The 23,906-nt window shown below is 43.3% G+C and overlaps 1 protein-coding gene across 3 annotated transcripts in view; it reads left to right on the top strand.

The window, feature by feature from the left end:
* Positions 1-23,906, top strand: part of THADA (THADA armadillo repeat containing) — a 144,218-nt gene that overhangs the window by 3,337 nt on the left and 116,975 nt on the right. For 2 of the 3 annotated variants that reach the window (XM_080998113.1, XM_080998115.1), the window contains exons 2-18: positions 5-104; positions 1,971-2,065; positions 3,163-3,293; positions 5,426-5,574; positions 5,681-5,713; positions 7,718-7,766; positions 10,038-10,228; positions 11,280-11,374; positions 13,377-13,597; positions 15,865-16,556; positions 17,272-17,423; positions 17,521-17,676; positions 17,872-17,994; positions 18,760-18,883; positions 20,474-20,625; positions 21,262-21,475; positions 22,917-23,052. In XM_080998113.1, the coding sequence (XP_080854239.1) occupies positions 29-104; positions 1,971-2,065; positions 3,163-3,293; positions 5,426-5,574; positions 5,681-5,713; positions 7,718-7,766; positions 10,038-10,228; positions 11,280-11,374; positions 13,377-13,597; positions 15,865-16,556; positions 17,272-17,423; positions 17,521-17,676; positions 17,872-17,994; positions 18,760-18,883; positions 20,474-20,625; positions 21,262-21,475; positions 22,917-23,052 (2,789 nt within the window). In that variant the 5' untranslated portion in view covers positions 5-28. The remainder of the gene's footprint in view (positions 1-4; positions 105-1,970; positions 2,066-3,162; positions 3,294-5,425; positions 5,575-5,680; positions 5,714-7,717; positions 7,767-10,037; positions 10,229-11,279; positions 11,375-13,376; positions 13,598-15,864; positions 16,557-17,271; positions 17,424-17,520; positions 17,677-17,871; positions 17,995-18,759; positions 18,884-20,473; positions 20,626-21,261; positions 21,476-22,916; positions 23,053-23,906) is intronic. The other variant, XM_080998114.1, reaches the window with a different exon arrangement.

Genomic DNA, 23,906 nt, shown 5'->3' with positions numbered 1-23,906 from the left:
TCAGTAGGCAATTCTTTAATCTACCAAAATGGTTTTAAAGAAGAAGAAAGAGATTCAGGTTGATGCCTTTGTTCTTGATCACCAACAGCTTGAAAGACTTCACTGTAAGTATAATTAAGTTGTTTAGTTTGTCTCTCTAGACGTATTTCAGTGGTACTATAATGACTTTTTAAATCCAGTCCTCTTGATGATACCTTTTTAACTTAAAAAGAAAAATCAGCCCTTTTCATGTACTGTAGTTTATATGCTCTTCCCACCCCATTTTGAAAGAGTTTCTGCACTGAAGATCAAAATTAAAGGGAAGCATTCCAGAATGCTTGATTTTGTTATTTTGTAATTCTCCTTAAAGAATGTATTGAGGATGCCCTTGAGACACTTTCCTAATTTTCGGGGGGGGGGTGTAGAAAGTTGGTAAAAAGTAGGTCCTGTGGAAGCTGTAATTCTTGTAAAATTTGCTAAATATTGTGAAGAAGAAGAAGAAGAAGAAGACCCTGCCCATCTGATTGGGTTGCCCTAGCCCAGTGGTGGCCAAACTTGGCCCTCCAGCTGTTTGGGACTACAATTCCCATCATCCCTGACCACTGGTCCTGTTAGCTAGGGATGATGGGAGTTGTAGTCCAAAAACAGTTGGAGGGCCAAGTTTGGCCACCACTGCCCTAGCCATTCTGAGCGACTTCCAACATATATAAAAACATAATAAAACATTAAAGCTTAAACAGCTTTCCTTTAGGGTATATAGTTATTTAGTTACTCATCTCCTTGACATCTGATGGGAGGGCATTCCACAGGGTTGAACTCATTCTGTGCAGTAGTAGAGCTTCAGGTAGCACTTGGGCAATGTAGACCCCACTCCTATATCTTCTCCAGAAAACTATATTTTCGTCTTTAGTGCAGCACTTGTCCAAGAATCGGATCTGGACATCTGTGAGTGGAGTTTCACTTGTGGAATGTTCCTGTAAAAGAAAGAAGGAGAAATGGTTTTCACCGATTCTCCCAGCAGCCCCTGACACTCCCTGAAAAGCAATTATGTGTGGGTTGAGGAACTCTCTGGAATAAATGAGAGGTGGCAAAGTAGACTGGAGGAGGGAAAATGCAGGAATTGGTGAACACTGTTTTCCCTCACCCCCTCTTTCCAGTTGTGGAAGCCTCTGTTGGATCATAGCTTCTTCTGTGAACGGATAGGACCCTGCTGGAAACAGAAGGACTGTACTGGAATTCAGAGCATTAGTTTCAGATCAGAGAAAAATAAAACCTATGCAGTGTATGAGCAATTGACAAGGGGGAAGTCACCTCAGTGAAGGTTGTTGTTGAACTGCCACTCCCATCAGCCCCAAAAGTTATTGTCTAGCAACAGCTGGTGGTCTATATAGGCTTCCCATCCCTGGCCTGCAGTGTGATCTGCCATCTTAGCTTGTAACTGCTGGGAATTCATTCATCCTCTTCCTTTTAGCTGAAAGCAGGCTGCAGTGGTAGCTGTCGTGTGTTCTGGTTACAGCTTAAGACACGATTGGGCTGTGTTACTGCATTTTCCAAATTACTCTTGGTTTGTACTCTGCCTGAAGTTTCTTTGCTGTGAATCCAAATGATATGTTTTCAAGTTGGGGTGATTTTTACTGGACCTTCTACATTCTTAATCACAGTTGTTGGATTCAATACAGAAGATGCTTTCTATGTCTCTAATAATTGCCCGGAAATAAGAACTTCAGCAGATGTGTTCTCGCTTATCATAGTGGTGGAAGAAAGCAACTTTTGAAATTATTGTTCCTTGTAAAGGCACAAGAACCGTTCTTGTTTGATCTGTCAACTTGCAATAGTAAACAGAAGTATATGTGTTGATGGGTGTTTCAGGTGTTTGGGTCAGTGAAACATTCAGCCCTCCATAACATAAAAGATTTAGGAATTGGCATTTATAATACGCACATGATGATAGAATATTAAAGGTTTGCTTTACTTTCTTTCTTTCTGCATAGCTTTTGCAGATGCTGAAGGACAAAACCTAGCCTCTCTGCTACTGCATTGTGCACTGTTACCTGATGGCATCCAGCAAATCCATTGTGTCAAGCAGGTTTGATTTTAGTAGCATTAAAAATAGTAACATGGAAATGTGTAAAGAAGAGCTACAGATTTTCCTACTAATGATTTTCCTACTAGTTAGGAGTGGTCGAAGCCCAAGTAAACCAAACAAACAAATGTGATCCAAAAACTGTCTGTACTAACCTTTTGTGGTACTGTGTTTTCTGCAGTTAAATTCTACTTTATTTGAACTTATAACTTGATTGAAGCAAAACAAATACATTTTAAAATAGGGATGGGTAAACCCCATTTCAGGGACTGGATTAGGCGCTCTGGGTAACCTTTTTCCGGCTCCAAGGCTCAATTCTCTCTCTCTCTCTCTGTACAGGCAGTGACCAATTTGTGTGCGTCCAATTGATGCAAAACCATGCATGTGTGCATCGCAGCAACCGAAAGCAGCTTGAAAAGGGGATGGGCGGGGCAGGGTGGGGTGGGGTGTAACAGGGTGAAACAGGCACCCCCGATGTACACAGGGGTCAGGAATGTAAACCCACAGATCTTGAACTGGTCTGTGACCGTCATATTAAATTTCTTCTTCTTATTATTATTATAAACCCACAGAAATCGGTCGTTGCCTGTATATATAGTTTAAGTAGACATAGTTCTTGAATGGAGATGTCAATTGGCTTCTCTCCAGCCCTCAGATGTTTTATTTGATGTGCAGGAAGTGGGTGGCCACACCACTGCTGGCAAGTGTCTCCCGCAGGATTTGTCAAGGTCCTCGGGCCCAAAGAAGGCTAGCCGCTCCTGGTTTAAAAGAAGTAAGAGTATCCAGAGAACTGGAACACTGAGCTGGAGAACTTTATAATGCAACCTTTGGTTGTAGATCGCATTTGCATCACACACATTGTCCTTGCCATAGCTGTCAACTGTTCCCATTTTTAAGGGAAATTCCCTTATTCCAAATAGGATTCCTTGCAAGAAAAGGGAAAAGTTGACAGCTATGGTCCTTGCTGACTTTGATCGTATAGCCAAAAGATAGATCGTGTTATCTAATGTTTTAGTAGTAGACGTATCTGTATGTATAGGACGATGCAATAGCTAATGCAGAATTCTAAAAAAATAATAATTAATCTTTGTTGTGCATAGATTGTGCCTTTACTAGAGAAGACGGATAAAAGCTCTTTGTGTGATCCCATGGTTAAAAACTGCTTAGATGTTTTGGGAGCGGTGTTCTTATCTCTGGATGTGAAGAACCCTTTGAAAAAAGTGTTGGCAAGGTAAATGTGTAGTTTTTGCCTATCAAGTTTGGGGTGTGGGCGGGGCCACCCGTTGCTCCAGCCGTCCAGTTCGGAGGACAAAAATAGGAAGGGGCGTCAACTACCTAGCCACCAGAAGTGTGTGTGTGTGTGTTTGTGTGTGTGAATGCATCTGGGGAGCTACTGTAAGTTCGTGCTTTGCAAATACAGTGGTGCCTCGCAAGACGAAATTAATTCGTTCCGCGAGTTTTGTCGTCTTGCGATTTTTTTCGTCTTGCGAAGCACGGTGTCGGGAAAGTTTTGGAAAAGCTTCAAAAATCACCAAAGTCTTTAAAAACCTCAAAAAAGGCTACCACACTGCGTTCTATGAGTTGCTCCTCGAAGTCAAGTCGCAACTGTATTAACGGTGTTAAGAAAAAGGAAACAAACTTGCAAGACGTTTCCGTCTTGCGAAGCAAGCCCATAGGGAAAATCGTCTTGCGAAGCAGCTCAAAAAACAACCCTTTCGTCTAGCGAGTTTTTTGTTTTGCAAGGCATTCGTCTTGTGAGGTACCACTGTAAAGAATTAACTACTGGCCGTTTGTCCTGCTTGGGCTCAGTGTGCTTGGGACAAATGGTCTGACTTGGTATAAGGGAGATTCCTGTATCTGTAAGGGTCTCCCAGCTCTCCAGAACAGATTTTTTGGGGACGAAGGAATTCAAAGAGGAAAGGGAGGATTGGCAGAAACCTTTCCCTTGCCCCCTTCCATGAGCAGGAGCTTAGACACGAATGGAGCTCCAGTCACCAGGTTTCCGGATCTGACCCTTTCTGTTTAGCACTTTGTGATCAGTTCCTCAACAAGCCTGCCCATATTTCTGGGCATTGTTTGCTTGACTTTTGTTTTGTTCCTGGCCAGGACAACTTTTGTGTCTGATTTTAAGACTGAATAGGATTTATAGTTTTGGCTATGCTGCACTGTAGACCAGAGCTTTCGAAACTGTGCGTTGTGACACGTTTAGTGTGTCGGCTGTAGCGTGTCCTGTGAATGCTCCCTGTGCTCCTTCCAGGGCTGGAAAGGGGTTAGTTTAACTTCGGGTTTGCTAGTAAAACTGAACGACTGTGTTGCAAAATGATGCATGTTTAAAAAGTGTGTCACCAACATGAAAAGTTTGGAAGGCTCTGCTGTAGACAATGGGGATGATTTGATCCCTGTTGCTTTTAATATTGAATTAGAATGTGCCGTTTGAAAAGAAGGCATGGACAATATGGTTGCAGTTTGTGAAATGGTGAATGTTCTGTTGTGAACCTTGGATTTGAAGCATTGTTCTGCCTCTGCCTTATTCGATTCTATCCTCTTCCACCAGAGATGGGAAGAGTTTTCTACTTACCGTATTTTTCACACCATAGGATGCATCGGACAATAGAACGCACCTTGTTTTAGAGGGGGGAGAACAAGAAAAAAAAATTCTCCCCCTCTCTGCCCAGCGCCCCTTCAGCGAAGCGGCAGGAGGCGCTGCGCAGAGAGGGGGAGAATTTCCCCCCTCTTGTTTTCCCGCTCTAAAACAAGGTGCCGTTTACGGTGCATTCAGGCGGCTACCTTGGAAGCCTGGAGAGCGAGAGGGGTCAGTGTGCACCGACCCCTCTCGCTCTCCAGGCTTCAGGTTCCTTTCGACCTGCTCTTTGGGGCTGGAGGGGGGAAGCCCACCACCAGCCCCAAAGAGCAGGTCAGGGAGCAGTGGAAAGGCGCAGCAGAGAGGCTGCTGCCATAGTCGCACGTCACCTCTCCAGCCGGGAGAGGGTAGCGGGGCTATGGCGTCTTCGCTCCATAGGATGCACACACATTTCCCCTTCATTTTTGAAGGGGAAAAAGTGTGTCCTATAGAGTGAAAAATACGGTAATTGCTCTCACCATTTTTGACTGAATGCTCTCTACCTCAGGTTCATGGATGATGTCTCTATTCCTTTTGATGCTCTAGAAACTGTAAAGAATCAGACTCACATTAAATTTTACTAGAACAGCGAGTGCCACAGTTTCTTATCCTGTAATCAGATTCACTAAAATTTATGCCGAAGTGTTATGGCGCCCAGAAAGATCGAATTGCATGTCCTTTTACATTCCATGGTTTTAGCATCTACATCTCTGATAACCTGGCCATGGTCTCTTCTCATGCAGCTCCCTAAACGGAATTCCTGAACCTCTTAGGGCAGAAGCTACACAGAGTTTTGTGTTCTGCCTCAGAGAAGAACTAAAAACGACAGACCTGTCTCAGTACAGAAAGACTATGGACAACCTTGCTTCCTGTATGGAAAACAACACTATAGGTATGATGATAAGTTTAAAACAGTTTGGAACTTGCAATTATTACAGAAAGAATTTATATTGTTATGATAAGTAAAAGCTGCTTAAATACATACTTTCATCTTTCAGGTAAATCAAGTGTGAATATCCTGTTCAAAGAAGGTAAATTCTTGACTTTTCTGCTTAGGTTAAAATGTTCTAATAGTGCCGCTCCATGGGAATTATGAAAACACTTTTCTACTCTTTTGCTAGCTCTTTGGGCGGTAGAAAGAATTAGAGAGGGGGATCTGAAAAAGTGACTTTAGGTATTACTGACTACACTAAAAATGATGCAATCACTTTATATCTGTAAACAAGTGCTTAAAATCCAGGTTGCAGGCTTTCTTCCCACATGTGATTATTCCCTGGGAGAGTGCTGGCAACCTGGGGAATTTGTTTCTGTACCAAAGGATGTCGCTTTGCATAGCTAGCACATTTCTTAGCACCCCCTCTGCCCCACAAGGTGGCAGAAGGAATTTGGAGCAGCTATGAAACCTTTATCTTAAACATTAATTGAAATAAACTATTTCGCTAGGATGCGGGTGGTGCTGTGGGTTAAACCACAGAGCCTAGGACTTGCTGATCAGATGGTCGGCGGTTCGAATCCCTGTGACGGGGTGAGCTCCTGTTGCTCGGTCCCTGCTCCTGCCAACCTAGCAGTTCGAAAGCACGTCAAAGTGCAAGTAGATAAATAGGTACCACTCTGGCGGGAAGGTAAATGGCGTTTCTGTGCACTGCTCTGGTTCGCCAGAAGCGGCTTAGTCATGCTGGCCAATAAAGCGAGATGAGTGCCGCAACCCCAGAGTCGGTCACGACTGGACTTAATGGTCAGGGGTCCCTTTACCTTTACCTATTTCACTTGTTGGTATTTCGTGGGATTGATATGGTAGTAAATACTTTAATCTACGGAGGCAAAATTGTGCATGGGTTATTGAGTACACAGTTCATAGCCCTGTTTTAGCCTTCATGGACCACAAGGAAGAGTTCCTACCAGTGAGATGTGCTTTCCCCTGTTTTATCTCCCCGATGCCTTGCAGCAGATCACTGGGACTGGTTCACACGTGCCTGTTCTTCATTTAATTACAGCATTATCAAGTGGTCATTGTAAGTTACATAGCATGACCAGCATGCAGTTCTTTACTGGGCAACTGTAAAGATTGGAATCCATGTTTCAACAGTGGAGAGGAGTTGGTGGCGAATGAAACACTCAGGACTCTTTATATCACCCAAAATGCAATGTTTTTTAAAAATGCTTTCAGTTCCTGCATTCAACTGACAGTCATCAAATGGAGAGAAAGCTTGTGATGTGAACCAGGCCTGTAATTAAACTTCTTAATTGCTTAACGCCACAGCCTCTAGGCAACATACAATATAAGGAGCATGTCATTTGTATCATAGACTGTGGCACTTGTCTTTCTCTTTCTGTATGGTAGAAGTGTTGGGAAAGAATAGCAGTGTCAGGATAATAATAATAGTTAAGGTAGTAAGTACCATTGTTTCAGGCAATATTTATTTCTGAAGCATTTTTATTAATGCCTTCTGACCTTAGCTCGCAAAATTTAAAGTGGCAACTATAGCTATGAAGCAAATGTGTGCAACCCGGCAAAGCACAGCCATAAAACATACATGAAAACCAGTAAAACTGATCCGTAATGATAATGGCAGCAAGGAGTTCAATTGTGCCCCTAAATGCCTAGATTTATTTTTTTAATTAAAAAAAAATCTGGTGCATAAAAAAACCAAGAGTAGGTCCCAGACAGAAAAGGATTTCCATAAATGAAGGCTTGTCCCTGGAAGCCACAAACAAATTCAGAAGGTGGAGACATTGTAATCAGTGTCTCTAATGACTTTAAGAATGGGGCAGGCTTGTATGGAAGTTGGCAGTCATTCAGATGCCCAGCTATTATATAGCTGTTTATTCTCTGTAGATGTCCCAAGTTTCTACCAGGATTTAAAGATGGAAAAAAGGTGAGAGAACCTGCAGTATCCACTGTTTTGTCATTTTGAAAAATATTATTACATCTGTGGTCTGGCATTTCATTTGTCTATTGCTGCATTATCTTTTTATGTGAGACCTATTTATATCAAATACTGGCTTATGTATGCTTTCCAACTATATTTTCACAGCTCTTCAATTTCTGCAGAAATCTGTGCTTGAAATAGAGGAAGAAAACAGGTGAGAATTGCTCCGTGTAAAATGTGTGCTGGTTGGAATGTGAGACACACTGTGTAGGGACACAACAAGGTCTGTTTGGAACAATATTGCCCTTGTACTTCTTTTGAATTCCCTGAGATGGATGAGCTGCAGCAATCTGTGATTCATAGATAAGTTCCTGGAGTTCAGGCACGCTCTGTGGAGAGGAAACATTGCTGTTTGGTTTTCTTTAAGAGTTTATCCAAACAATTCTGAAATCTGAGAGGAAGGCAGAAGAATATAAAAACAGTTGTTGAATGGTGCTGTTTAGAGTTCTGTTTAGCAAATTTCCCCCAGTAAGTGAGGACTTGCTTTTTTAATTCCAGGGGCAGAAATTAAGAGCAGTGAGAGGATGTCCTTTTTCTATGGGCTGGCCAATCTAATCCTGAAGATTCAGAGGGTGGGTTGTAGGCTTTGGCTGTATTTGCCAACAGGTTTCCTGCAACTATAGGGACGCGGGTGGCGCTGTGGGTTAAACCACAGAGCCTAGGACTTGCCGATCAGAAGGTCGGCGGTTCGAATCCCTGCGACGGGGTGAGCTCCCGTTGCTCGGTCCCTGCTCCTGCCAACCTAGCAGTTCGAAAGCACGTCAAAGTGCAAGTAGATAAATAGGTACCGCTCTGGTGGGAAGGTAAACAGCGTTTCCGTGTGCTGCTCTGGTACACCAGAAGTGGCTTAGTCATGCTGGCCACATGACCCGGAAGCTGTCTGCTGACAAACGCCGGCTCCCTCGGCCTATAGAGCGAGATGAGCGCCACAACCCCAGAGTCGGTCACAACTGGACCTAATGGTCAGGGGTCCCTTTACCTTTACTCCTTGCAACTAGGATTCTTTATTGCTACCAATATGGAAGTTGGGGCGGGGCGGGGCTTTGTTTTCCTGGAATGGAGAATTCCTGAGATTCAGTATGATGTTTTAGACTCTGTTCAGAAAGCAACTCGAGTGAAGCCATTTGGAATTGAGTTTAGTTTTAAGCTTGGTTTTCTGCAGCCTAATAGTATGGTCCCTTTCCTAGATGATAATAAAAGTGTAAGAACCAACTCATTGGTGAAAAAGAGCTCACAATGTTTTTAAGCTGCAGAGAGGTGTACCCTTTTAACGGCAAACGGGTTATTGTATTTTAATATTCTGTTGGAAGCCGCCCAGAGTGGCTGGGGAAACCCAACCAGATGGGTGGGGTATAAATAATAAATTATTATTATTATTATTATTATTCCCACACAAATAACTTGGTCTCACTTATCTGCTAAGCCTAACAGTTGTTGGTGGCAATTGCAAAACCAGTCAGCAATTTGTTCTTTAAACAGATCAACATGAAAGTCCTTTTGAATTTTAAAAAGATTGCTGGTCTAAGAAATATAGCAGTCATGAAGAACATGAAAGAGAGAGAAACAACTCCCTGACTTCTGAGCTTGTGCAGAAAGCAGAACTTGCCTATCCCATTAGGCAGGGTGAGGCCACTGCTTCAGATGGTGGAAGCCTTCCTGGTGCCCTGTCACCTCCAGCAGCGGCGGCAGCAAAGTGCTGCTGCTATCAGCACCAATTTTGGATTCTTGGATCTTGCCCAAAATTGGCACTGATAGCGGTGTGGCTTCTGTGACAGCTATGGATGCGACAGAGCAGGTTTCACACACCAACTCTTATTAGAAGCATTGATAATCTCTCCGCGCATATAGTCATACCTTGGGTTACAGATGCTTCAGGTTGCGTGTTTTCGGGTTACGGACACGCCGAAACCCAGAAGTACCGGAATGGGTTACTTCTGGGTTTTGGTGCTCGCGCATGCGCAGAAGTGCTAAATTGTGCTTTGTGCATGCGCTGAAGCGCAGCGTGCGCAGACGCAGCATTGCGGGTTGTGAACGTGCCTCCCGCACGGATCACGTTCGCAACTCAAGCGCCCACTGTACTCTTTTTTGTTGATTTTTCTTTGTTGATCATTTTCTGAGACCCTGTTATATGTCTTGCCCCCCCCCCCCGCCCCGTCCCCACCCTGTTGATAGCGCAGTGCATGAGATCATAACAGTTCCTTCTCCCTGGTGGTGCCTACATTGTGGAAATCCCTTCCAAGGTCAACTCATTGATTGTGGGGTTTGCATGACACATTAAGACATGATTATTTCAACGAAGTTGAAGTTGGTCATTGCCTGTGATGGAAACTCGTGTCACAGTTAATGGATTAATTTGATACTGCCATAATACATGTTCAAGTGACTAATACCACTATTCATATTCATTTTTCTTATACATTTAAAGAAAGCTCAGTGGAAATCGCATTGCTCAAACTCGGCTGATGCACGATTTGTTGATGGGTGTTAAAGTTTCAATGATGTTGATACAAAAAATTCAGGAAAACGTTCAGGGAAATTTCTGGAAGACGTTAGATTCTCCTATTTGGCAAAGTATGTGTGGACTACTGAACCATTTTTCACACTTCTTAATTAATGGTAAGTATTGCTGATATTTAAGGGTGTTTTTTTAAACGCTTCTTACTATATTGGTCATTGCCTTTTAGTAAGAAGATAAGAGTCGTTCTGAAGGAAGAGCAATATGAGGGAACCTCTTGGTGGTTTGATGTATTATTTTTTTACATTTTAACAGTGCAGGGTTTGGAAAGAGAGTTGTCTTGTTTTGCTATCTGCATTGTGTCCCTAATGGAGAAATACAGCTCAGCTCTAGGATGCAGACCAATTTTCTGAAGCTGTAATAAGGAGAATCAGCAGACGTCCTCTGCCCCCAGCCCTAATTGGTGGGAGCATGTGCTGGATTGCAACCCCTTATGTAAATACAAGGCACCCTTCTGTTTAGGGAAGGGCTACCTTGTATCAAAGCCAGCATCCCTAGTAAGAATTGCCACTATCATTTGTTGATAGAAAATATTTGTATAAAAGGTGTTGTGCTGTTGTCTTGCGAATACATCAGCAGCAAACTAGATGCCTGCTTAGTTGTGAGTACCTGCTGTTTAGGTTTGTAATGTGGTAGCTAAAATGTTAAAGAAGATGCAGATTCTAGATTTCCATTATATCTTGTGTGAGCTCCCGAAGTTCTCCACTGCACTTATTCCTGTGAGCGTTCTCCCCTGTGTTTTTTTTGCACTATACATGCTACAGTTACTGTGTTGGATGCCGGCAACAATAAAAATGGAATATATTAAGAATAATTAGCAGTTCTAGAAAACAATAAATATGAAAGAGAATTTAAATGTCCACACTAGAGCCAGTGTGGTGTAGTGGTTAAAAGTGGCAGTCTCGTAATCTGGTGAACTGGGTTCGTGTCTCTGCTCCTCCACATGCAGCTGCTGGGTGACCTTGGGCTAGTCACACTTCTCTGAAGTCTCTCAGCCTCACTCACCTCACAGAGTGTTTGTTGTGGGGGAGGAAGGGAAAGGAGAATGTTAGCCGCTTTGAGACTCCTTTGGGTAGTGATAAAGTGGGATATCAAATCCAAACTCTTCTTCTTCTTTGTAATACTAATATATTTCAAAAAAAAATTCTGCAGAAGACCTCTTACAGACTGTCCAGACTACAGCAGGACTGGCTGTTGTTCTCTTTATTAAGACCATGTTTGAACCAGGTGAAAAGCTACATTGTTTGGTAAGTGCATTTCCTTTGGAAAAATAAAAAAACAACAACAACAATGCCCCACAATTTACTTAATTTTCAAAGTGTAATTAATCATAAGGTGAGATCCAGTGTAGCATGAGTGGCATATGTGTGTTCTCATGCAACAGGATTTGTCCTTTCTCTCCCCCCCCGCAGCCCCCCCCCCAATTATTTTGGAGCACTGGAGCAGATTCTGGGGTTGTGTGGGGTTCCGCAGGGAGGGAAGGTGAGAAACCAGAGGATTCATTGTGCAGGCAAATTTCTTACGAGTCAGTGAGCAGACAGCTTTGGATGGCACTCAAAATGTGTTAAGTCAACAGTTGGAAGGGAGAGCTGTTCTGAAAAATATAGTGGCCGTCTCAGTGTTGTTCACAATATGTCATCTTTTGTGCTTGATCTATCCTCTATTAGAAGAATTGTTAGTCATTTCATAGTACAATCCTATACGTGTCTACTCAGAAATAAAACCCCTTTTTCAATGTGCCTTAGAGCGCAGTCCTGCACATTCCTAGTTAGAAGTAGCTCCCGTAGAGTTCAGTGGGGCAGACTCCCAGTTAAGTGTGCATAGAATTGCAAACCGTGCCTGCTCAGAAGTAAGAACTATCAGTCGTGTTGAACTTGGTGGGATATGAAATCTATGCATGTGTTCTCAAAAGTAAAGACCCACTTGGCATTAGTTGGACTTTTTCCTCAAGTGTGCATAAAAGGTAAAGGTAAAGGGACCCCTGACCATTAAGTCCAGTTGCGGATGACTCTGGGTTGCAGCTCTCATCTCACTTTCAGGCCGAGGGAGCCGGCGTTTGTCCACAGACAGCTGGTCATGTGGCCAGCATGACTAAGCCGCTTCTGGTGAGACCAGAGTAGTGCACGGAAATGCCATTTACCTTCCCGCCGGAGTGGTACCTATTTATCATCTTTCACTTTGACATTCTTTGGAACTGCTAGATTGGTAGTGGCAGGGACCGAGCAATGGGAGCTCACCCCGTCGCAGGGATTCGAACCGCTGACCTTCTGATCAGCAAGTCCTAGGCTCTGTGGTTTAGACCATAGCGCCACCCCTGTCCCAATCAAGTGTGCATAGGATTGCACTATTTATTTTACCCTTGTTAAACTTGTATAGGCTGCCAATTTTTTGAACATTTATTGAGTCTGGTGCTTTCTGAATCCTAGATAATTTGTGGTGGTACTAGTACAGTCGTACCTCAGAAGTCGAACAGAACCCATTCCGGAAGTCCATTCAACTTCAGAAACGTTCAACTTCCAAAGTGTGGCTTCGGATTGGCTGCAGGAAGCTCCTGCAGCCAATCGGAAACCATGGAAGCCCTATTGGATATTCGGCTTCCAAAAGAACGTTCAAAAACTGGAACACTTACTTCCGGTTTTCGATTGTTTGGGAGCCAAAACGTTTGACTTCCAAGGCATTCGGGAGCCAAGGTACGACTGTATAATGAATTGCTGAATTGTTCAGTGGTGGGAATCCCAAGGAAAAAATAACTTGAGAAAGGTATTAGAAAATGCTGCTGAGTTTTTGCCTCGTTTCCCTTTTAGAGTGACTTGATATTTCTATTCTAAATGGAAAGCTTGGGATAAGTGTATTTTACAAGCCTAGCACTGATCACGGGAGCAGAGAACAAAGAGATTAGATTAAATTTATAATTTATGGTGGATAGGCATAACTACTTGTGCTTAATAGTGCCATGATGGAAAACATGCAAAGAATCATAGAATCGTAAAGTTGGAAGGGACCCTGAGGATCATCTAGTCCAACCCCCTGCATTGCAGGAATATGCAGTTGTCCATCTTGGGATCGAACTTGGAAGCTTGGCATCGTCAGCACCAGGCTCTAACCAACTGAGCTATCCAGGCTGAAGCCCATTTACATGTTAGCAGCTAGTATTGTGCTTCCTTGCAGTTTTCTAAGGGTCTGGCAAAGCACAGTCTTATTTTTTTCTCCTCCACTGTGGTTTAATTAACACTGTATTGCCTTTTGCAGATCAGCGACTTGCTTTGTGGATCACTGAAGCATTCTTACTTACCAGACTGGTTTGTGGACAGCTGTGGGAGTCTTTGCACTGCGGAGCTTTCTGACTCGGTCCTCCTTTTCCTCTGCCACGGAGCACTCGCTATGCTAGAGTGGAAGAATGGCAGCATGGACCGGAGTATGGAGAAGCTGCTCTTGGATATTGCCTTGACTTTGCTGACCTTGAGTACACGGTAAAGCTACATTTTCACTCTGTGTAAAAACTACATTTTTACCATTGTGTTTTGTTTAGCTGCAACTTGGGTTTGCCCATTACTAGAGCTCAGGTTGCATTATAATATAAATTGTGATAAAAATATATCAGAGAATTGTAGAGATGGAAGGGACCATCACCTGGTCCAACCCCTTGCAATGCAGGAATCTTTTGCCCCACGGTCCTGAGATTAAGAGTCTCATACTATAACGACTGAGCTATCCTAGCAGAACCTTAAATATCACCACCACGAGCCAGCCCAAATTGAAAGGCGTTGCAGTGTTTTGGAAGGGGACCTGGGCTTTGGCAAGTCTGTATAGGAAAAGAGGTCCAGTGTTGTGGTACAGCTGCAGTTGAATCCCTAACATATGTTAGCTGAAGTGCTGAATTGACCTAAATCTTTCACTTGGTCTGATTGTGGATCAAGGACTTTCTTCTTCTTCTTCAATTGGACAATGTGGATTCATGGGGAAATAAAAGAATTCATAGAGTTGGAAGGGACCCCGAGGATCATCTATCCAACCTGAATATGCAGCTGCCACCATACAGGATTGAACCTGCAACTTTGGCATTATCAGCACCATGCTCTAACCAACTGAGCTATCCTTGGGATTGATTTATTGGACCTCTTGGTGCTGCCATCTGTCCTAACTGAAAGCAGCCTGCATACCACAGCAGTGTGGTTTTCAGATGGTTACTGTATTTTTCCGTGTATAACATGCTCCCTTGTATAAGACCCCCCCTATTTTGGGGGACTCAAATTTAAGAAAATGGGAGGAGATGGCTATATTACTAGAGTTGTTGAGCTTTTTTGAGGGGGGGAGGGATGCAGGAAATCACTAACTCGAATGACAAGTGCTAAGAATCGCTCGCGTCGCAGAAGCCGGCAAGTGTCTGTCCTTTCGCAAACAACAGCCGGAAATTGAACGCCCATTTGCCACAGCGGCAGCCAATCCAAGGCAGCTCTTGACGTAGCAGCCAATCACCCGCCCAGTTAACGCAGGAGCAGCCAATCCAAAGCAGCCCTTGCCGCAGCCAATAATCACCCACCAAATTGCTGCTTACAAGCTGCAGCTTGCGGCTGCAACCAATCACCCTGTCCCCCAATGCGCTGCCCATGTATAAGACGAGCCCCGTTTTTTAGCATTATTTTTGAGTAAAAAACCCCTCGTCTTATACATGGAAAAGTACAGTATCTCAGCTGCCTTGAATGCAGGAGAGGTATCTGCCAAGGATCTTAACCCACATCCTTTCCTTCCTTCCCACAAGTAGAGAATAGAGGAGACTGTCTCTCAGTAAGGGCAGAAGGGAAGCAGCCTGAGTAAGCAAAGGAACCCCTCTGATGCTTCACACCATGCAAGAATATGGTCTGCCTCAGGCAGAGGAAAGAGGCAAAGGTTCGGGACAGATCTCTAGCTGATGTTTACCTTGTCCACCAGGAGCCTGCTGACTGCCTGTAGCCAAGATAAGCAGCTTCAGGGGTTTGTCCCCTGGAATGTGAGACGAGAGCACGGCCAAGATATGTTCGTGCTGTTTGTTGGATATATTGGTACTGCTTTCCCCTTCAGCAAGTACAGACAATGGGTGGGAGGGAGGTTTGAAGGAGATACCAGAGATTTGTCCCTAATCTGCTCCTTGGATTTCATACTATTTCCATTTTCGGGAGAATAAACTGTTTAAATGAGAAATGCACTCTGTATAGGACCTTGGATAGCATGTTAGTGGTACGCATAGAGCAGGGATGTCCAACAGGTTGATCACGATCTACTGGTAGATCCCTGTGAGGTTTTGGTAGATCGGTCGATTTCTAGCTCCCTTTCCTTAGCGTTGCTAAAACTGACTCCTGCCTCGCTCTGCCCTCTATTGTTGTTTAATCTCTGGAAGGGAAGACGGAGCTTTCTCTCTGTTACTAATCCCATCCATAGTGATCTTTTTGTGAGTGACTTTACCCCTTTGTCCCTTGCCTTTAACTCCCCCCCCCCATGGAAGTCCCCCCTAAGTTTTTAAAAGGGTTTTTCTCCTCCCCCAAAAAAGCTCAACAATTTTGAGCTGAACTCCCAAAGAACGGGGGTAGATCACTGCCAGTTCTTAATTCTGAAAGTAGATTGCAGTCTCTTGAGAGTTGGCCACCCCGACATAGGGCTTTGTAACGTTGTGAAAATTGGCAAAGATTTGAGGATCAAAACCAATCCACTTTTAAAATACGGTAATCTTTCTCTATTCTGATATTCCGCTTCTCTCTTGAAGGCTTAAAGAATCTGTTATGGCGGCATCCTTGTCCAGAATTTTAGCTATCTGGACGGCTTCAGCGCTGGATGCTCTTCAGTCAAGTTCTGAAAACCTGAAGTGCAGCCTCAGTGGAAACTCGGGCACTATTGGAAAAATGCTAGATTATGTCTATGCTCATTGGGAGCATCCTCTCGATGCTGTTAGACACCAAACCAAACTGATATTTAAGAACATCCTCCGAATTCACCAGGCCTCAGCAAAAGGACCCATTGTAAAAGTGGACCCTTTCTTCTCGGGATTGATTGACAACTTGCTAAGTTTAGAATGGCACGTTAAAGGCAAATACTCGTCACTTGGCTGCCTTGTTGAATGTGTGGGCATTGAAAATATTCTGGCAATGGACAGGACAATTCCTTCGCAGATCTTGGGCGTCATGAGCGATCAGTCTTTTGCACCTTACGCAAGCGATTTGTTGGAAACCATGTTTGTGAACCACAAGAGACACCTTGAGTCCACGCTAGAAGGGAACACCTGGATCGACAAATGGCACGAGGCGTGGGTGTCTCCCCTGCTGTCAATTTTGTGTGATGGGAATCCAGAGCAAGCCACCTACGTAACAGATTATTACTTACCCAAGCTGCTGAAATGTAGCCCTGAAAGCTTGAACTACATGATTAAAATTCTTCATACATCAGCTGAATCTAATGTTGGTAAGATCAGACTTCATACCTTGTACTCCAGGTGTGTTTAAACTGGGCAGGTGGGTGGGGAATCCTGCTCTCCTCTTTGGCTTGTTTTGACAGGTATTTCTCTGCAGAGCAGAGGTGGGAGAGATTCTAGGATCCAAACTGCTCAGAGCACAGGTGACAAGAATCCATCTTGATGGCCAAGAACATAGCTTAGAGACCCCCTTTTTATGCCTTCACATAATTCTGCAATAGAGCAAAATAAATTTCACCTTACATTGTCCTATGTATTTGCGTAAAGCTTTCCTTTCTTCTTTTCGGGGAGCTTTAATAACAATACACAAACTAGTTTTTCACCCAATTTTTGGTTTCCTATAGAAGGGCAATAATTTTTTTTAAAAAATTATTGTTGTACTGACTGGTTGATTGCTAGGTTAAATGTGTATCCTGAGAATTTAGAGAAGGAATTTAAAGCTGGTGGTGTTTAGGATACCTTTAGAAATATATTCTTATGCCTAACAGATTTTGATTTTTAGAGTGTTGTTCTTAAGCAGCGGAGCTGGAAGTGGTGAGAAATTGCTGTTTTTGTAGCAGTATAAAAACAAAGGATTTGTTGTTGTTGTTGTTAATTTATATGCCGTCCATCTGACTGGGTTACCCCAGCCACTCTGGGTGGCTTCCAGCAAGTTAAAACACCAAACACAGTTAAACACTGAACATCAAAAACTTCTCTGTGCAGGATCTTGCAATACCAGAGGAGCACTCGGAGCTTTGATGGCATGCCTGAGAACAGCAAGAGCCCATGGGCACTTAAAGTTTATAGACATGATGCACAGTGGTCTTGTATCCATTACCTGTATCAAACAAGCTTTAGTTCATCAACACGATCAGGTACAAATCTAAGCGTTTTGTGCATGTGTGCTTTTTAAGTTTTATATATTTATTACAGAGAAAAACTTCGTTAAAAACTTCCTTATTCTTTTAAAAGGTGCGAATAGATGCTTTAGGTTTGCTTTGCGAAAGTCACCGGAGCACAGAAATTATTTCCGCCGAAGAGATGCAACTGATTGAGTTTTTTATTAGCTACAACTTGAACAGCCAGTCTCCAGCTGTGAGGCAACAAATCTGTTCCCTGCTGAAAAAGGTAACCTTTAAGCATGAACTTGAAATTCCACATATGCCTCTTTAGAAGTTCTATTCACCTTTGTAACAAATGTTCTCAAACTCCATTACGTTTCACCCTTGCTTTTTTAAAACATGAAATAAGTTGTGATGTCCACTTCGATGTTTCTCGTTGGGTGGCATCATTGTACCGTATTTCTTTTTTCTTTTTCTAAAGTTGTTCTGCCGGGTACACGAGAGCTCCCAGACAGTTCATAAAATGCAGCAAACGAAGTCCAAGCAAGGCCTGGGCAAACATTCCGTTCCATGGGATCCATTGAAGACTTTGCATCAGTACAAGGTATGTGTGCACAGAGTTTAAGAACTATGTGGCAATTTCCAAACATTGCAGTAGCCACAAAAGCGGAGAGTGTGATCCGTCTGTGGCAAAGGACAGTCTGAGGCATGATGGGAAAGAAGACATATGAAACTGCCTTTTATTGGCTCAGACCACAGTGATTGGCAGTAGATCTCCAAGTAGATTCCAATCATTGAGCCTAGGGCCTTGCTTGATACAATTCTACCACTATCTGTGGCCTGCCCTGAAATATCCTGCTTTCATGCCCTAATATCCAGGCAGCACGGCAATCTGCTACTGCCGGGAATTTTCAGATTCTCACTGGCCCTGAAGTGCCAGTAGGCATTGCAGCCAACTCCCACTCAGAGGGTAGAATCTCCTTGAATTTTGAGGTATCATAAGAAACAAGTACGGAGCACTGGGAGATGAAGAGATGTGGAATGTGGGAAGGATGGAAGTGTGGAAAAAAGATTGAGAACTTGTAAAAATATATTGGCTCATGGAGGTTGGTTTTTTGTTGTTGTTTTTTTGTCCAGGAGGATATCCCTTTGGGGCCTGGCAAAACCCTGCCGGAAAGGGGTAACTAGAAACTGGGGCTATCTCATAGGTTGGGAAAAAGGATTGATGAAATTTGTTTAGTCAATGAGAATTTGTCAAGCATACGTTTGAATTATAACTCTAGGATTGGGTGGGTCAAAAATACCCCCAACCCCTTTCGAAGACAGTCTTCTATTTGATCTGTCTGTGGCTTCTATTTCCCATCCTCAGGATTTCATGTCCTCTGTCTGTGATATCCTTTTTGGAGCCCTGTTTCCTGGTTCGTCCCATCCAACCAGATTTACTGCACTGACTGTTTTGGGATTAATAGCTGAAACGTTTCCCGTATCAGAAGGTAAGCTGCCTTGAAAATGCGCTGGGGAAAGATTTTGTTAAATGTCTACGGTCAGGTTATATCATAACTGAATACAGTGGCTTTTTTCTCCTCGGTTTCCACCTGCTTTTTCTCAACAAAAAGAGGAACAGTAGTTGAAGGAGTAAAAACATTTTATTTCAGAAGAGAAGTATTCCAGTACTTGGAGAGTGCCGCAGTTCAAGTGCCATATGGCTCATTCGTTCCTTGCTATTTGTCTGTGATGTGAATGGGTAAAGCTTGGTGTATTGGAATATCTTTTTTCCTGGACCTTGTCTTCCCAAATGCAAGGTGGTTCTTTTAAAAGTAGATTCAGAGGCAATACAAGACACAAATGAGTGAGAAGATTGAAGATTTCATTCTAAACAGCAAGCAATATATACATACCAAGCAAGCACCTCAATCTGCTACTTGGAAGCCCTCAAGAAGCGGGGAAGCGATTCCCCAGGTAGCTTTCGTTTACATGGCCCTGCAGCCATCAGTCCGTCCACGAGCTTCAAAGAACTCTGCCCCAAAACCATCTGACTAGCCTGCTAGCCTACGTGCCTTGCCCAACTAGCTATGTGCAGATTGTTCATTAGCTAGCCACCTCTTCCCATGCTCTACGTTCTCCAAACAATGTCTAACATCAGAAAAGGTAAAGGTACCCAGAACTGTTCCATCCTTCCTCAGATTAGGGCTTCCCTGAATATTTGGTTGGAATGTAGTAAGAAAGCAACATCCATGCATTTCTCTGCATGGGGCGCCTACACATTATGTATTTATATCTGTGAACCTGAATACAAAAAGTCAGGTGAGAATTGACAATACAGTGGTACCTCGGGTTAAGTACTTAATTCGTTCTGGAGGTCCGTTCTTAACCTGAAACTGTTCTTAACCTGAAGCACCACTTTAGCTAATGGGGCCTCCCACTGCTGCTGCTGCGCCGCCGGAGCACGATTTCTGTTCTCATCCTGAAGCAAAGTTCTTAACCCAAGGTACTATTTCTGGGTTAGCGGAGTCTGTAACCTGAAGCGTATGTAACCTGAAGTGTATGTAACCCGAGGTACCACTGTACAGGGAAAGTTGCTGCATGGTGATGTTTGCTGCAAGTTGTAATGTGGGATGCCAGCCTGCCTCTTTTGACTGATTTATTCATCTTGCATGGCCTGTTTCCTGAGGAAACTTTCTGGCACGGCACTCCTTCCACCGTGATGGCAGTGATCAATTTAGGCTTCTCAACGCAGCAAGTAGCTCCAAAGAAAGAGCTCACCAGATGAGGAGGGAAATGCCACATAGTTCATTTTTAAATCCTTCTGTTCCACAGGCTCTTCATGTTACGCTACCCCGTCTTCCCTTTTCTTCAGCCATACCAGGTCTCGTCTTTTTGTAAGAATGCAACCTGTCCTGTAAATGGAACCGCAAACTCTCCTAAACTGTTTCCAATAAGTTGACGTTGAACTGTATGATTACTTTGTTTAATAATGCAATCAAGTGCTAAATGTAACAAAACAGAATACAACATTTTTCCTCTGTGACTTATAACAAAAACACCCTCTTTTGCATGTGTTCGTTGGGGATCCTTTGGAGCAGGCCAGAGCCAAGAACTGTTTCAGGTAGCTCAAGAGGTCAGCCTTCCTCGTCTTCAGGCTCTGCTCCACTGCTTTGCCAGCACTTTTGAGGAAATAAAGATCTTGGCATTTGATCTTCTGATGAAGCTTCATCCTGTCTTGCCTTATTTTCGGGTATGGATAAAGTTTATAAAAACACCACATTCCCAATTCTGTAATCGTTTTGCTTTTGAACTCTTAAATGTTGGGTTGAAGGCTACTTCAGAGCTTACAGCGAGAAATGGGGTTGTTTACCAGTGTCCAACCCTTAAAAAAAAGAAGAAATATTCCTGTTGCATTGGAGCTGATATAGGAAAATGAGGGAGGGGACAAGCTTTTCATAGGTTGATACTAATGCATTGTTTGTCAACTAGTTTTCCTGGTGGACCAATTGGAAGCAGAATTAAAACAGAATGGGCCAGGACCCCCAAAGTGGGGTGGCTCTTCCTCCCGTATGCCATATTTTTTTATGCCTCTTGGTTGGCAATTGAGTTAGGTATTGGGACCATTAGTACAAATCAGCAGTTTGGATTTGGTCCTGAGACCCTTCCACGTATCTGAAGATTTTGATGCCGATATCTATTTTAGTGGTTCCTGGTGGCTAGTTTGAAAAGTTCTTTTTACAGGACATTTGTTTCTCTTCCTGCATAATAGCAACAATTCCCCCCCCCCCCAAAAAAAGTATATTTTAACAAGGAGTCTGGATTAGAACATAAATCAGTACAGTATTCAACAAACTTGTATTTAAAAGTGTTGAACTTTTTACTTCAGGATCCTCAGCAACTGCAGTTGTTGTTTCAAGTAGCGATGCAGCTCAGCACAAGTACCAAGCCTTACGACTGTGTAACAGCTTCCTATTTGCTGAACTTCTTAATACACCAGAAAGGCCTGCTGAAGACCTGCTTAAACAATCATCTACCTCTGAACACATTTCAGCCGGATGAGGATAAATCTGGTGATCCAGTGGAGGAGAACACTTTGGCTGGTTAGTATTGAGCAGAAGAGGAAGTTTTATTCTGTCCAAAAAAAATCTCCTGTACATCTTTGAATGCTTTTGTTGTGACCATAGAAGACAGAGGGGAAAAAAGTAATATATTTTGAACTGGAAGTGCCCTAATATGGCTGATTTCAAAACCTGATAAATGGTTCCCACCATAATTGAAAGCTTGTCACTAGGTGTTTAGTCTTGTGGGATCAGTTTGTTCATATACACAGGGACTGCATTCAGTGTTAGCTTTGCACTAGCAGAAAGCAGTTACGCTCATGCAAGGTAAAGCATGACCAATTTCTGGCTAGTTTCAGTGTCTAATATTAACATAGGCTTTCAAGGCACGTAGTAGAACTACTATTGGTATCAATGGTATGTCATACCCTTTTAAAGGGACGTGGGTGGCGCTGTGGTCTAAACCGCTGAGGCTCTTGGGCTTGCCGATTGGAAGATCAGTGGTTCGAATCCTGTTGCTCTGTCCCAGCTTCTGCCAACCTAGCAGTTCGAAAGCACACAAGTGCAAGTAGATAAATAGGTACTGCTATGGCGGGAAGGTAAACGGCATTTGAGAGCCAGTGTGGTGTAGTGGTTAAGAGCGGTAGTCTCGTAATCTGGGGATCCGGGTTCGCGTCTCCGCTCCTCCACATGCAGCTGCTGGGTGACCTTGGGCTAGTCACACTTCTCTGAAGTCTCTCAGCCCCACTCACCTCACAGAGTGTTTGTTGTGGGGGAGGAAGGGAAAGGAGAATGTTAGCCACTTTGAGACTCCTTAAAGGGAGTGAAAGGTGGGATATCAAATCCAAACTCTTCTTCTTCTTCTTCATTTCCGTGCTCTCTGGTTTCCGTCACGGTGTCTCATTGTGCCAGAAGTGGTTTAGTCATGCTGGCCGCATGACCCGGAAAGCTGTCTGTGGACAAATGTCAGCTCTCTTAGTCTGAAAGCGAGATGAGCGCCACACGCCGTGGTCGCCTTTGACTGGACTTAACCGTCCAGGGGTCCTTTACATTTTATCCTGTTATCTTATTGATCACATTCATTACCTTTTTGAAAATATCTTTAATGAATCAATTCCATTCCCACAGTGATTAAGAAGTTGCATGCTCCTTGCCTCAAATTATATCTGCCCTGCTCTTATGTCCTAACAGACATAAGTGTTGCTCTTTAGAGTTGGCTGTAGGAAAAACCTTCAAAATCATGTATTCCAGAGCAAATCTTGTGGAAGCCAGTGGTAAAGGTTGCATTATGGGCCCCAAATGAGTGTGTGTGTGTTCAGTCCCTTTTCCTGTTCTTCTGTTTTCATGACCAACTTTTAAATTCAGAGGTGGCTCTCGTGGCATCTAGTCTTCAACTGTCTGTTTATTATTAAAGAATTTGATTTTGTACAGAATACCATGACTATCACTTTGATTTCCCCCCTGTGTTTGTACTAATATATAGTTGTCAAAAGCTTGATGGTGAACCTTGAAGTAGAAATACCGCAAGCAAACAAGTCTTTACTTCAGGCGGCTACTTCATTTCCAATGTATGGCCGTGTACATTGTATAACAGCAGCTCTGCATCAGTTACCATTAAAGTGAGTAATATTGCCCCTGTGTGGTTATTAGGTTAGGGATTAAATAGCTTATGTAGGAAGTATAAGGTGGGATGTACCAGCCCCAGCCCCTATTGTCCATGTACCTGCCAGCTCTAGCTTGGGGATGGATGGGGATTCTAACCATGTTCTGCTAAAGGCACTTAGATATCTCTCTGCAATCAGGAACATGGCAGCATCCTACCTGCTGCATCCCCCTAATGGTGGAACTTCTGATCTTTGTGTGTTTAGTGTGGAAGTCTGTGGGAAGTGGAAAAAAATAGTTATAAAAAGGAGAATTCCTGGATGCCAAGATCAAAGTTTAGGGCAAGTTCTCTTTGGTGAGAGAACCTCTGCAGAGATATAAAATCACAAAATATGCACAAAAGTATGGAAATATAGGCCATTAGACCTTTAAAATATGCCCTTGTGGATTCCAAAGCTTCCCTATTCTGCTAGCAAAGAAAAAGACTACAAGTAACCATGTTTACTTACAAACTCTCCAAAGGTCAGATTTATGTGCTTTTCCATACAGCTTTCAGAAAAAGTTGCACGGGCAGTAAAACTTGGCATAGTTACAGTGGCAAAAGTTCCTAAATTCTTTGTATAAGGAGCTCAAAAGTGGCTTGTATGAGCCATGCACTCGGAGCTGCAGCAACTAGCTCAGACCTCCTTATGCGTTGAGCTTCTCTAGTAGACTGGAAAGCAACAGTAGGCTTGATCACCCATTTCCTCCCAAGGTAAGGGAAGTGGACATGGCTAAGCCTGTCAGGACACCTTGTATTATGGTATTAACCTCTTCATGCATCACTTAGTCTTTTGCATGTTGGTTATAGGAGGCTGGTTATCCCATAGTC

Source organism: Podarcis pityusensis (genome assembly GCF_964106645.2).
Source record: "Podarcis pityusensis genome assembly, chromosome: 3".
Classification (NCBI taxonomy): Eukaryota; Metazoa; Chordata; class Lepidosauria; order Squamata; family Lacertidae; genus Podarcis; species Podarcis pityusensis.
The sequence above is the reverse complement of the archived record's forward strand: the minus strand, read 5'-3'. Positions and strand labels throughout refer to the sequence as shown.